This window comes from Apis laboriosa, unplaced genomic scaffold (genome assembly GCF_014066325.1).
Source record: "Apis laboriosa isolate Shangri-la unplaced genomic scaffold, ASM1406632v1 scaffold14_cov150, whole genome shotgun sequence".
Lineage (NCBI taxonomy): Eukaryota > Metazoa > Arthropoda > Insecta > Hymenoptera > Apidae > Apis > Apis laboriosa.
In genome coordinates, this window is record NW_025221798.1 from 982240 (window position 1) to 998392 (window position 16153).

The window sequence follows — 16153 nt, forward strand, 5'->3', positions numbered from 1 at the left end:
AGGTGAAAATAGTTCGATAATTATTTTAAAAGAAAAAATAAAAGAATTATTAGAGATATGCATGAAAATCAAACCTAAATCCAATTATTATATTGTATTATATTATTTATATTATATATCATGAAAAAAGTATACGTATCTTGAACATTTTACGTATTTTCTGGTTTTGTGTTGAAATTCATACAATTCGAAAGATTTTCCGTACAAATTCATACGGTTTATTGCATTTTCTACAAGATTCTATATCAGAAAATTATCGATATATATGTACTTTCTAAAATGCAAGACTTGCTAAAAATGTCTTGCAAATTGATGATAAGGTAATTATTTTCTTTGGGAAAAATTCGTAAGAAATTAAATTTAATTAATAATTTTAATATAATTTTTTATTTTTATTATTTTGTATAGATTGATTAAGTTAGATTAAGTTTAATTTGTATCCAGAGGTATTTTTTAATTATTAATAATTAAAGAAGTGTGAATATATATGCAATTAAAGAAGTTTGAATATATATGAATTCGAATCTGCAATGATAATCTATTATTATATACATATAAACATTATATATTATATGAAAATAATATTAAAAAATTATCATTAATTTCTTGTATTTTATATATATATATATATATATATATATATAGTATATAGTATATATGTATAATATGAGTGTACGAAATTGAAATTTTTGGAATTATTATAACAGAAGACAAAAAGAGGTCTTTAAAAGATATATAGAACACTTAGTATGATGTTCATATTAGTTATTTACGGTAAATTTAAGCAACATCGTTGTCCTAGTTCCTTTATATTGGTAATTTTCTAAATAACAATCGCGAATAATTAGCACGTTGCTTAACGATTGATGATAAAGCATTGATGAACGGAACAAATAATCACATTTGTTATATAAGAATACCTTTGATATGAAAAAAATATAATACATATTATAGAAGCAATATACATATATTCGTGATGCACATAATATTTTTTAATTTTTATATATATAATTTTATATATAATTTTAATAAATTTTTAATAAATTTTAATATATAATTTTTATATAATTTTTATAATAATATCATTTTTTCGATCTTTTTATCATATTATTTTATTTTCTCTTATGTTTTTCTTAAATAATATTATGTTCAATATTAAAAAAAAATGAAAATTATAGTAACTTATCTTTTAATGACTGAAATTATTATTATTATTATTTTCTTGGAAAATTTGATAAGATTTGATAGATTAAAAATCCGCTTTAAGAGGTTGTAAAAATGGTCATAAATATGAGTAGAGACCATAAATAGAGTACCAAAACTAAAAATAAATTAAAAAAATAAAAATAAATTAAAAATTCATTTTTATATCTATAAATGTAAAATTTTCATATTTGCCCGACGATGCAGAAGAACGATTCTCTTGTTCAATAGGTTGTCATAAGATCTAAAATTACATTTAATTTCGAGGGCGGTATGCGTGGCGCATCCTCGATCGCAAGAAAGTCCGGAACTTGAGCTGACACGGTTGAGTAAACGCGCTCTCTATGAGCCTCGTTCTAGGATAACAGTGCTCCGTTTCTTCAGGAAACAGCCGGTCAAGATATATGACTGCAACTAAAAATTTGTAACAACCGGTTGCGATTTCATTTCCTTCCGCAATTTCCTCTAAGGGACTTTGTTCAATTTCGCCTGGCACACGTAACTTCCGATGAAAATCCATTCTGTATGATAGTTTGAGTACGGCAATATCGGATTAGAGAATTTTCTAAAAATAGTTTTTAATCTTTTATTTAATATAAATTTCTTTTAAATAATTTTATTTCCTCGTGAAATAAAAATCTAATTCAAAATTTTATTGAAAATTTAATTCAAAATTTAAATCTGTAATGTATTTCAAATGAATTTCTCAGAAGACAAATTGGTCAATTCCATTTTTTGGATTAAATTTTTATTTGGATACGCGAATAGAATGAATTTTTCAAAGAAAAAAAAGATTAATTTAAATTTTGTAAGTTGTTTTGCTGCCAATAAATGATAAAAATAATCGTTTCAAAATTAATATTAAAAAATATTTATTTTCTAATCTTTAAGTCTTACATTAATTAAATTCAAATAATTGAAGTTGTACAACTTCAAGTTACTACTTCATGAATATAAATTTATCATTTATTTCAAGTTTGACCAGTATTGCTGTATATTATCAACTTTAAAAATTATAAGGATTTGATTTCATATTTCATTTATATAAGATTGCCAACTGAGTGTATGTTTTCTAAATATAGTTATGATCATATGAAAGTTAAAATTTTTTAAAATTTTCTTTTTTCAATTAACATTAGTTAGGTTAAATTTATTATCAACTTATCAAATAAGATAGATATTAATATTATGATTTTTATCTAAATTATTTTTTTAGATATTATTTATAAGTATTTTTTTAAATATTATTTATAAATCTATTTAGTTTTATCAGTTTTAGAAATTTTAATCTATTCAATATAAAATAATGAATAATAACTTATATTAAATATATAAAATATTGAAATAGTTTTATAGACAATAAAAGCAAAAAGATATTGTAAAATATATCAATTTTAATGTTAATTGGATTTCTTGATAGCATATGTTAAGTCGATTGCATTTCATAAAAATTCCCAAATTATAATATACCTTTAATCGTACTTTTTTCGGATAATCTTCCATTTCCAATTATTATTTTATCTAAATTTTGATCGATGAATAAGTTGATTACCAACGATAAATTCATCCGAAGTTGAAAAACAGTGGTTTCACGAATAATTTCCTGTAATTTATTCGACCGGCCTTTTTCCAGCCGTATCAAAAGACTCTGAATTCATGGGGGAATCGCAATCCTTGCTTTCTTACTTTCTAACGATCATAATATTTCCATAAAGCGACTACAACTCATTTCTAATTTGCATTGCGAACCAACAACCGTTCACTTCAATTGAACAATATTTCCTTGTTCCTTCGTTATCGTTTTCACTAACTATTCAATCATTTTGCTTGATCCTGATCCTCAAGATGGGATCCTATTTATAGTTTTTCCAATTCAAGTCCTTAAAAAATCCTTGATGATTGTTTTTATATTTTTGTGTTTTTATATATTCCTGATAAAAATAATTATATTAAAAATTATCAGTTTTATGTATTATAATTTCTAATTTGATTTTTTTTTATTTTAAATTTATATACGTTATCAATATAGGTAAAATAAAAATGATAAAGATATGTATTCAAAAAAATAAAAATAAAGATTTATATCTAATTTAACCTAACCTAACTTATTTGTACAATTTTTAAAAAATAATATTACGATTCAAAAAAAAAAAATAAATAAATAAAATAGAAAGAAAAACATAGAAATACATAGAATTTTTATTGATTTTTAGTTTTACAGAAATAATTACTATTCTTTCACTAATAATTAAGAAAATTATTGAAAATATATTTCTAATAATTATCAAATGATATCAAAATATGTATTAAATTCTTCGAATGACAATATTATCGAGAATTTATTTATGATTCTATTGTTTGATACATGATTAATCTCAATTTTTTTTCTTAATTTTTTAAAATTTTTCATGCAAGTACTTGAGATTTATATTTAAAGAAACAGATAAAAACGATGAAGAGAACATCTATAAGAAATAAAACATTTGATGACAATAGATTGAAATATTCGAGTTAATTATTAGATATTCGTAAATGCAAAAAAAAGATCGATAGATAATATGAATCATTCAAACAAATTGTTTTATTGCAGCAATATGCAGCCAAGCATGCTGAACAGAACCATTTAGTGGAGCAAATGAATACAAAATACTATTACTATACAAGAACACAGGGTCTCTTCAGGATATGCTATCCCAAAGAAAGACCACCGACTGGTAAGTTCAACATAATCGAACTTTTTTAATGTAAATTCTTATTTCTTTCGATATATTTTTTTTGATCCTAATTCTATATTAATTTTAAATTCTTTCGATCCTAATTTTATATTATATCCTATATTATAGACAATATATTATATTGTATATTAAAGAAATATTATCTGAAATCTATGACTGATTCAACAATCCCTATTTTTTTCTTAAAGGATTTTTTAATTAAAATTCATTATATGTATCTAGAAAATAGAATCTTTTTTTATATCAAAAGAATATAATTCTTTCTTTTTTTGCTAATAGTAGAGGTTTCATCTAAATAGCAATAAAGATTTGAAATTTATATTTCAAGAAATTTTTAATTTTTTTCATTTATAAGAAAAATGACAAAGAATTAAATATTTAACGATGATAGATTGAAATATTCTTCTACGATATCAATTTCAACATTAAAAAAAAAAGTTAAAATTATTTTGTAAAATTTTATATTGATAAATTTAATATTTCTGATTCAGTTTAATATAAATATAAAATATATTTTAATTTAAATTATATAATTTAAATTCTTTAGATTCTTCTTTTCAATGATAGGAACGAATCTTTTGCAATTACTTCTTAAATCGATTTTATAGAATACTTATAGTACAATTCAAATTCATTTACGGTAATATGATGAAAAATGATAGCATAGCAAAAAAATAAAATAAATCGTTATTGAAATGCATCCGCATAAGTATAAATGAATTGTTTAAATGATAGGTTGTTACTAGTCTTTAGATTCAAATGAAAGCATTCTACTTGCATCTATTACATTTGAAAATAGGTATTTTTGATATAAAAAGAACTATAAAATTTTGAAGACTATAAACTTACTTAATTCTTCACAGTAATTTGTTTTTCGTTTTGCATTTCACTTTCAAAAGTTAAGTACCGTTTAACGAGCAATGAATGACAAATTAAATATCAACGATTTATTACGATCTCACTGAATATCACAAATTCTCACGGAATATTTCTTGAACATTTCAATTTAGTTAATCAATGAACAAAAAGCTATTCTTGATTTTTGAAGAAACAAGTATCAAATGAAAACGGCCATGATGAATTTCTCATAAGTTACTGGTTCTTAAAACAGATGGCGGCCTTTAGAAGACTTTCTACAATATTCTATACTATAATGTCGCAGGTTATCCGATCCCACGTAATAGGTTAAGAGTTTATAATGGGCAGGTTGCACGCAATTCGAGGAGAAAGGAAATCGTGAAATTATTGGCATAAACATGATAGCTCACAAACGTTTCTTTCGAATATTTATTTCATTTAATCAATATTGACCCACGATTTTTTCTAATATTATAATTTTTTCTAATAAATGTTAATAAAAATATGAAAGAAAATAATTTAGTATAATTTAGTATAATTCTAGAATTGAAAATTATGTGAGGTTTTGTTTACTCGCCTTCATGCTTTGGAAAGTATAGTAATCACATCATTTTTTATAAATAGAAGAAATTTTTACAAAAAATAATTAGAGGTAATCTATTTTTCTTTGAATAATCGATTTAAGACATGAAAGAGACATTAGAGTCTAGTTTAATCTTGATTCTTATTATATCATAATATAAAAATTGAGTTTTTTTTTTATTTTTCAAAGAAGAATTTTTGAATTCTTATTTTCTTAAGATAAAACCAAGACTTCAATTATCATTGAAATTAAATAAATAATTCAAATTCGATTCATTTTAATTTTTTACTATATCAAATCGTGAATAATTAAAAATATTAATTTGCTATTTAAATAAATAATTTTATCAAGATTCCATTTGTACATATGAATTTATGCATATATATTTAAAAAGTTATATATTTAAAATATTTAAATAGTTGGCAAAATTCATATTATTTTATTTAATTTCACATTATTATAAAATTGTTGAATTTGCTGTGAATAAAACAAATTAAATAAATTTTCACATAGAAAATAATTTCATAAATTATCTAGCGTTTGTAAATATGCAATATATTTAGATGCAATCGAAATTATTTAATTTTATGTAATAATATAATTTTTTATAATAACAATTTCTATAATAATGATAAAATCGAATTTATCAAAAATTAGAAAAAGTCCAATATTAAGAAAAATAAAAAAAAAAAGATTTAAGAAAAAATTTTTAACAATTACAAAGTAATTTGAAAATTTTTTTAAAATTTTAAATTCATATATAATAATTTCCCTTCCATTCAATGTGAAATTCTCATACAATAGAATCGATCGCACGAGTTCGACAAATGGAAAGTTCATTTGCATAATAAAGAAACCAGGTTCGTAAAAGGGAGCCAAGTGCATCAATTTTATAATAAAAAATCGTATTTCCTAATTTTCACGCAATTAGGATTATTGTTTTTGTTATGCAAATAAACGATCATTTTTCTTTTCTTCGCATAAGATCGATAAAATATTACAAATACTGCAGCTTTCAAGATATTATTCATATTTAGTATAAATATATTTAATATAAATATAAATAATGTTAAGTTGAAAATACTTAATTTATAACTATATAATTTAATAATTTAAAGAATAATTATGATTTTTTTATATATTAATATTATTATAAAGATTTTCGGAATTATTTGTTTCGGATTTTTTGCAATTTTATTATCAAAAGATTAAAAACTTAAGATTTATTTTAACAAGAATGTCGAATAGAATTATTAAGATATAATTATGATTATACATAAATATTACAGTTATAATACAGTCATATAAATATATAAATATAATACGAAAATTCATCATGCTCTAAGAGCCTTGAAACAATGACAAATAATATGCGAGCCACGTGTACTCATGATTGAATCAACGTGCCGCACCTGGCACTTATTACCGGCTTGCACTTTATTATTTATAGTTATATATTCATATCTATCATAATCAAATCCAAATATTTCTTGAATTACATGAATAATATACAATCAATATTTTATATCTTATTCTTATTTAATTCTTTTCTTCATTTTTGATTTTATTAAAAATTTTTGTTTAATCTAATTAATTTTGCTTAAATTTCAATCCAAAATTAAATACTAAATTTAATATAAATTAAATTACTTACTGGAGGGCCAAAAAAGAGAAAATAATATATATTCAATCAAAACAATTTAAATCTAAATTTAATCTAAATTTATCCTAATCTAATCCTAATCTATCTTAATCTAAATAAATCTATTTCAAATTTTAAAAATACAATATATAATATCAAATATATTTTTATGTTTCAAAAATTAAGATCAAATAATAATTATATATATAAGAAAAATTTGTTCAGAATGATGACAAGATATATCTATTTTGAATAATTTCTTTGTTTATATCACTTAACCTTATATATCTTAAGAACAAAGATAAATCAAACTATATTTATATTCTAAATATATTAATAAAATTTTCCAATTTAAATTTAAAATTCTATAAACATATAATTAATATATAATTAACCAATCTATTATATATAATCTGTAGTGAATAACGAAGAAATGTAATGCAATATAATTAGCTACTGTTAATTCACTTTGTCTATCAACATGATACATTCACTCATTCTTTCGTCCAGTTGAAACCTGAATATTCTATGAGTTCATTATTTAAAAAGATTCGCATTTTCTCACGATGAGAAACGTAAGCATTTCTAAACTGTATATCGCAGTATAATGGAGTTAATTCCAATTTATACGGAAGTTTCATGTTTCACGAATAACATAACCTATATTTTTCAAAGTAAGAGTGCTTCAATCGCTCAATCGTTGATGAATCAAAGGACTTTCGGCAGACCTTTATTCAAAATACTATTTTTATTGTTTGTTCGAAACGATAACGAGCATTACTATAACCAGTAAATGCATCGAGGAATGAAATGACAGACAATAGAAAGTATACTGAGAAATTCTCGGGGAATGAGAACAACGGTGGATGTTGTTCCCGTCATTTGAGCGGAAAACAATCGAAACGATCGATACATTACGTGTAACCGTCTTGTACCGTTCTTCGACCGCCAGTTCCTTATCGGTTTGTAGACATACCGTTTGCTTCCATTTCCGGCGTTCTATTTCCGGTATCGTATTTGATTTATTTAGCGTACGTGATCGTATATAATGATGACAATAATATATCGATCTTTCGATATATCGAAAATATCGATATACAGCACAAAGCAGCCATGTTTTTAGTAGATATATTGAAATTATCAATATTTTTTTAATGTACTTTAGATAAATTTAAAAAATATAGATTTTATAATATCTAAATATAATATAATATATATAATAGCTGGATAATGAATTTATAACTTTGTTATATATTATTTTATATTTGTTTTTAATTTTATTATTTGTTAATTCTATTTAAAATTATTTATTTAAAAAAATTTTATTTAAAAATTATTTAATATTTATTTTAAATATTATTTATTATTATATATATAACTGTATATATATGTATTATATATTTTATTTATATATTATATATATATTAAATATTATTTTATAATATATTTTATATATATATTAAATATTATTTTATATGCTTCGATCTAATGCTGAAAATTATTATTATATTCTGTTTTTTTATAATTTTTTTTATAAAAAGTATTTACAAATAAATACCTACTACAAATTAAAAATTATTGAAAAATATTTATTGTTTATTCTATTATTTTATTATTTATTATTGATTTTACTTTGAAATTATTAAGAATATTTAATATGAATATAGCTTCAAATTTGTCAAAATTTAATATTGTAACAAAATAATAATGGATATTCTCATTTTTGATCAAGTATCATTTTATAAAATGGAGGTCACGTGCATACGTGGCGACCATCATGGATGCATGTGAAAAATTTGAAGAAACCAGTCGACGACCGGTTTTGGTCAAGATTTTTCTTTTATTTGAATATTTTTCTGTGTTTCTTGTCGCGACAAGAACACCATGTCGTAACGACAGAAAAAGAAGGAAGCAGAATAAGTTCTATGTTGAGCAAGGATATTCTTCCTGAATGGCGAGGTGTCTTAACGCGTGTACAGTTAACCACGAGTCAATGATCTTGGCATGGCGCCTCATTTAGACGAAACTAGATTCGAAGAAGGTCGAGGAAATGGTCGTCATCGATTGAATTACAAATATTTCAAACGGTATGCGAGTTTACTTGACACATCCCTCAATAGTATAGATATTGAAAGCTTAATTAGGATTTCAAATTATGTGCAGATATCTTGTATTTTTTCTGTCAGAGAAGTTTTCATTTTCATTCTTAAGCATTTTTTTTTCCATTACAATTTAGGATTTAAAAAAAATCTAAAAGAAAAGATTTAAGAAAAAATTTTTTAAGGAGAAAAAATCTAAAAGAAAAACCTTTAAATATTTTTCTGATGAGTTGGTTTTTGAATTAATTTTCTGAAAATGAACATAATATATATTAATTATAAATTATAAAGATAAAAGATTAATATATAAAGAAAAATATAGCATATTATAACATAATACCCAAATTTATTTTCAAATTTTTAAAAAATTAATTGATTTCAATATCTTAATTTTCTTCATATATTTCTTTCTATTTAAAAATTTTAAATAAAATCTTCGTTAAATTTGTATTTATTTTTCTTTGAAATCCTAGAATTATTCTAGGAAAAAAATAAATATATTTAAACGAAATGATATAATTTTATGTTATTTTTATATATATGTATGTAAGATTCCATATTAGCACGAAAAAAAATCTATTTTTATTTATACATATTTTATTTATATGTATAAAGAACTAAATAACTTCTGTCGTTATGTATCAAATAATGCAAGTGTAATAATTTCTAGTTAGAAAGTTTAGTAGCAGAATTTCATATATATTACTTCTAAAATAAAATAAATAAAAGATTGTAAAACTTTCTGCGCACGTATACAAAAGAAAAAAGGGAACATTTAAACAAACTAAAGGAGAAGGTTGATGATTCACAATTAATGTCATTACACTTTTCTTTGACGTTTTTAGAAACACAGAAAACTGTGAAAGCATCGGGATACAAGCGTAACTTTTTCTTTTCACTACGTGAAATGCCTTTCGAAAGTAGTATTTCGTAGATTTGGAATGGCCAAAGAGTACCGTTGCCCATGAAAGATAAACTAGAGGTTACACGAGCCAACTTAAATATATGTGTACACTTAATACACATACCGTATATACTATGTAGCCAGTGATAGCGCATTGCATTCTGGGTCACGTGTTTTTCGATACGTGTGCGCACAATATCTCAGGGCTGTAACGAAAAAACTCACTTTGGCTAAGAAATTCCTTCGATCGATTCGAATTATTAAGACAAATATTCAAATTATCTATCGAATTATTCTGAATGATTAAAAATCACTATGTTTCTTGCAATATTTTTATTAATAGGTTATTAATAATAAGAATATGTATAATATATAAATTATATATAAATTATAATAAAAATTTTTCTATTAATAGATTATTATAGGCTATTTATTATTTGAATATTATTTTATTTCATGATATATAAAAGTTTGAGAAGTAAGGATTTCTTAACTCGTATTTTAAGCGTAAAAGAATTTGAAACTTGAATTCGAAATTTTATTTTGCAACCGACCATTAGACACGTGCGTAATTAGAATGTTTCTAAGGCAAATTTCCATGAGTATCCAATTAATCGGCAACAACCGTGAAACTTCCTTAAACAGACTGCATCGATTTTCGCAACTTGGATTTCGCAAAATCATGTTGCCCCTGTTAGTTAAACATTGGATTAACGTAATTTCGCTTTCATTCATTGTTGCAGTTCAAACCTATCTAAGTCCTGTGGAGACACATTGTATGAACATTAATTACTTCATCCCCGATGAAGAAAATTTAACGAGAGGCTTCTCCGATGACGCAATGACTCGACTTCGTATGTAAAACGAATTAAATAAAATATCTATACAATATTTTTTTTAGAATTATCTTAAAGATAATGAACTATTAGCATAGTCACAAGTGGCTACTTTTTGACTCGCAAAACTATCTCCATTATATCGATTTAATTCTTAAAATTAAACATTGATTGAATTCATAAATTGAAACATTATACTTTTTTCTCTACATGTTCCTCATTCTGAATATCACTAGAATTATATTTTCCAATAATCTGTTGATATAATGGGAACATTAGCTGCTTGTGTGACTTGAGAAAAAAGTCAAGTTCATCATTCCTGTTTTAAATAAATAAATTTCATTGGTATTTCCAGACATGGGCAGATCTGTGATAGCTCTGTTTATAGTGGGATTTGTTGCAATTTTTACGGCATTCTGGACGGGAGTGGTAGGCTGTTGGAAGAGGTCACCAGGAAATATCACAGCCACTGCAATCTTGATGTTGCTAGCATGTTAGTGGCTTCATACATTTAATGCGTGTTTTATCTATTCATTCTATGATTAATAACTACATAAAAAATTTTCCAATTATTAAAATATCGTTAAGATAAATCAAGCCTTGAAAAAAGACAATCATTCTCGTTTCATAATATTATATTTGATAACACAGGCTTATTAAGCGCTAGCGCAATGGGTCTTTGGCACGGAGTGGAGTATTACGAGAAAGAGAAAATCGTCGGAGAAGAGTATTATCAACAATGGAACAACGTAAGTGACATTTTTTTATTGCTTGAATTATACAGAATTATATAGAAGATAATAAAAAAAATCTTCATAAGTTTTAGAATAGATAATCCACATCAAATGAACGAAAAAATCCTAAAAAATATAAATATTTTTTAAAGTTTTATTTTTTTTTTAAACGAATAATCTGTTTTAAAAACTTATGAATTATTATTTTTTTCTTTTTAATTATAGAAATTTTTTTTTCTTCTTAATTTATAGAAAATCTAAATATTTTCCTTTCATTTTTCCACGTATCTCATCTTGTTTTGTAATATAATACAGTGAATATCATTCGCTTAAAAAAAATATTTTATAAATTTGAAAATATTAATTTTTCGATCTATGTTTATTAAGATTTTTTTTTATTTAAATACTATTAAGTACTATTTACTTTGAAAATTATTTTTTTATTATTTTACATAATGGAAGTAATACAATATTTGATATAATTCAATATCAGTAAAAGTTAATTTTCACTTTGTAGTACAAATTATTATTTTTCAATCATTTATGAAAATCAGTTTCGTTATTTCCTATCAATTCGTGAATTTTCTATATCGTGTATTAATGTATGCTTCAAGATAAACACTTGCAACGCTGACTTGTGTAACATAGAAAGTAACTTGTTGCTTTCGATATTGAACGAATGTATTTCTACCTCTTTATCGATGAGGATTTAAACAATCTTGATATAAGATTGAGAGAATGAGAAAATTTAAATAATCTTAATGTAAATCTGATAATAGAATGTAACATAATATTCGAGATTCATATATTATTTTTATATATGAATGTACGTTTTTGACTACATATCATCTAAGCAAGATGCAAAAATTAAATAAATTAAAATATTATTAAATTTTAAATACAATTTTAAATCTGAAAGATTCATGTCAAAAATGATTCTTTTTAATTTTTATTTCTTTTTCTAAAAAAAAAATATTTGAAAATCTTTAATTTTTTTAAAATAATTTTAATTTTTTCTAATAAAATATTCATTGTATACGATTACATAAATGTTATAAGTATTATTGATAGTTATATTACAGAAATTATAATATTTCAGTTACAGATATCTAAAAATTTAAGATATAATTCTTCAAATTAAAATAAAACGAAAATCAAGAATTAAAAAATTTGCGGATTTATTTTTTAATTATTTTATCTAGTTTTTTTTTTAGTTCATTGGCAGGAATAATCTAAAGATTTTCGTCAATTTTTAATTGTCGAAGTCTAAAAAACAAACGCATTTTTTTTTAATTTTTATATTATTTTATTTTAATTTAAATTCTTGAATTCTTGTACCTAATCAAATCGTAAAATTACAGTAAATTTTGTGATCAAGATTATTGTTTTTTTTCAAATATTTTTCAACTGCTTTAAATATCATAGAGCAAAAATAAAACAAGTCAAATATACATATTGATTCACTTTCCTTCCAACTGCAAAATTTCTTTAATTATTATTATATTCTCTTTAATTATGCTCGTTAAAAAACACAAACAATTGAAAAATTCCTAGGACTAAAGGCAATGATTCCAGAGACGGAAGGATGGTTCCAGAAGAAAAAAGAAGAAACGTAATTGTTCATTCAAAAATTTGCCTACAGGTTTTAAGAGACAACACGGTGCAGTGGTACGGCTGGTCGTTTTATCTTGCCTGGCTGGGGGTGGCTACGTGTTTAGGCACGATGACGCTGTTCCTGATCGCGGCAACCTGCCTGCGGCGGGAGCATGCTCGCGAGCAGGCACAGAACATACAATACATCATGCCAGGTGACGCGCAAACGCTGAAACGGCCGTACTAACTTCCCCCCTCTTTTTTTTTGGAATGCGGCTCTAGGTTCTGAAGGACAACTCACTAATCTCGTACGACTGGTCGTACGTGGTCGCTTGGGTCGGCGTCGGTTGGTCGTTGGTCAGCGCGATCTTGTTTAGTGCCGCGGCGATTTGCTTGAGGGGCGAGAGAATGCGCGAGGAGGCGATGAACATGCAGTACCTCATGCCTGGTACATATTTAACACCTTTTGCTTTTGCCGAACGAACGCGATTGGCTCGTGTGGATTCCTCTTAAGGTCAAGAAGGTAGAGCTGGGTCAAGGCATGATTTTTTAGTTTAGTTAGTGAAATTTTAACTTGTGAAGCTTTGGGGATATATTTTAAGTTATGCATATGTGAAGTTACAATATTTTATGGATTACGGTAAATATTTTATGATTGCAAAAAATTCTAAGAAAACAAAAAATATTGATTTTTATTTTTAATAGCTTTTTTATTTTTAATATAAGCTTGAGTTTGTTTATATTTGTGCTGAATATAGAAAAAGATAGTAAATAAAAGAAATAAAAAGAAAAAATAATTGAGATCCAAAAAAAAGTATATCTATAAGATAATAATGCAAATATAAAAATTTTTTATTTTTTTGGTTTCTTTTTAATGGAATTTTTATGTATATATTTGTGATATTTTTCTAACTAAAATAAGAAAAAACTTCATGTAATTTAGATTATATTTAATAGAAAGAAGATGTATAATAAACAAAAAAGTTATTATTATTTATTAAATACGAAAATAATTCAAATTATATCTTGTTATCTTATTTTAATTAAAATTATTATTTTCACAAATAATAATTGGTTTATAATTTCATTGAAAAAAAGAAATAAAATATTATCATTACGTTAGTATTATTTCACTAAATTTTCAGATCGAATTATATTCGTGAAATCAATCTTTATGGTGTTTCAAGAGATGTTTTCTTCCAATTCCATAGTAAATATGGAATTTTAATAAAATCGTGAATCGATTTTGAAATTATAAAATATTTATTATATCAATTCTGGAAAGGAAATTTTAATTTTGATTTCTTGAAACTTTTCAAATTTCAAATTTCAATAAATTCATATTTAACTAATAAAAAAAATAATTATTTTTGCTTGCAAAAATCCAATTAAAATAAATCTAAAATTTATACATATTTAATTAGATTATTATTTTCAATATTTTAATAAGTTATTTGTATAAATTATCTTTTATCTAGATTTTGAGAGTTTCAAATAACATAAAAGATAACAAAAAATTTTGAGGTTAGAAAATTAATTTTATGTTATAATTAAAATTAAAACTAAACTGTATTAGAGAATTCAAGTATTTCATTTAAAAATTTGAAAATTTTAAAATTTGTAAAATTTGTAAAATTTTTAAAATTGAAAATTTTTTTCTAAATTGAATAATATTAACATTTTTAATTTAAAAGAAATACAAATAGACAAAATGAAATATTGTAATAATAATTCAGTTATTGATATGCAATTTTATTTTCATCTTTTTTTTTTTTTTTTTGTAATTGAACAGATGTTTTTGTGAAAATATTTTTGACCATAAAAAAGGAATCTGTGCGAGCATCGTGTACCACTAACTTTTATTCATGATTACTGGGTTGACGAAAATGATGTTCCTTGGTTTAAAAAATCTACTAACTTAAATTGATTCAAAATATATTAGAAGTTTAACGAGAAAAATTGTTAATATAGAAGCAATAAATGAAAAATTCATATCGCTATATAATATGAAGATAATTATGGCATACATTATGACTTGTCGTTTTAATTAAATTAATTAACTCATATTTAGAAAAATATAGTTATAAATATTTATTCATTATATGTATATTCAGTCACTTCTTGCAGTGTATATTAGGTAGTTATTCTCATTTCATGAAAGAAGATAATTCTCTTGGACTTAGTGAAATGATTAATTTCACACAGAACTAATACATAATAAACATTAAATGATTGAATTCTCAATCTCTCTTTGTCTTTCTTTAACTTTTATTCTTTATAATCGTTATCGACAAAGATGAAATAAGGCTTGAATTCCGTATCTTTTATATACATGTGTATTGAATTATTGGTCCAGAGTATTGAATTCATGATAAATATAATATATAATAAATAACATCGAAAAATTAACTTCAACATAATTAAATTTAATTTGATGCAATAATTGACATCTAATAGCATCTTTTAATAAATAATATTAATAATCTTATATAATATTAATAATTTTATAATAAATAATGCAAGAAGTTAATTGAAGTGAAACATGAAAATTTTATTAAAAAAGACCATTTAATTTTCAGTTGCTTCTATATTAACAAATTCGATATTAAATGTTCAACTATATAAGATGATCGATTATTATAATTGAATATGATCCATAAATCCTATAAATAGATCTTATCACGAGAACAAACAAGTGATCATTATATTAAGTACAAAAGTAATGTATAAATGTCAAATAATTATAAATTTAACAAATGTGTCCCAAACTAATCGATAATTATAAAGAGATTAAAGTACTGACAGGGAATGAGAGAAATTATTGCCCGCTTATTTAACATTTTAATCAGAAAAATTGGCCTCTGTACGAAAATTATACATTTATTATTATTACAATTGTATATAAAATAACGATAGACCCTCAACTAGAGTTGTTTGTTAATTAAAATACTCTCTGTAATCGAGTA

The 16153-nt window shown here is 23.5% G+C and overlaps 1 protein-coding gene across 2 annotated transcripts in view; it reads left to right on the top strand.

Annotated features, from left to right (window-relative positions):
• Positions 1-16153, top strand: part of LOC122710589 — a 33627-nt gene that overhangs the window by 14436 nt on the left and 3038 nt on the right. The window contains exons 2-6 of one of the 2 annotated variants that reach the window (XM_043928520.1): positions 3794-3917; positions 10768-10878; positions 11216-11353; positions 11512-11609; positions 13237-13402. In XM_043928520.1, coding sequence (XP_043784455.1) covers positions 3794-3917; positions 10768-10878; positions 11216-11353; positions 11512-11609; positions 13237-13402 — 637 coding nt within the window. Of the gene's footprint in view, positions 1-3793; positions 3918-10767; positions 10879-11215; positions 11354-11511; positions 11610-13236; positions 13403-13469; positions 13636-16153 lie in introns of both variants that reach the window. The other variant, XM_043928519.1, reaches the window with a different exon arrangement.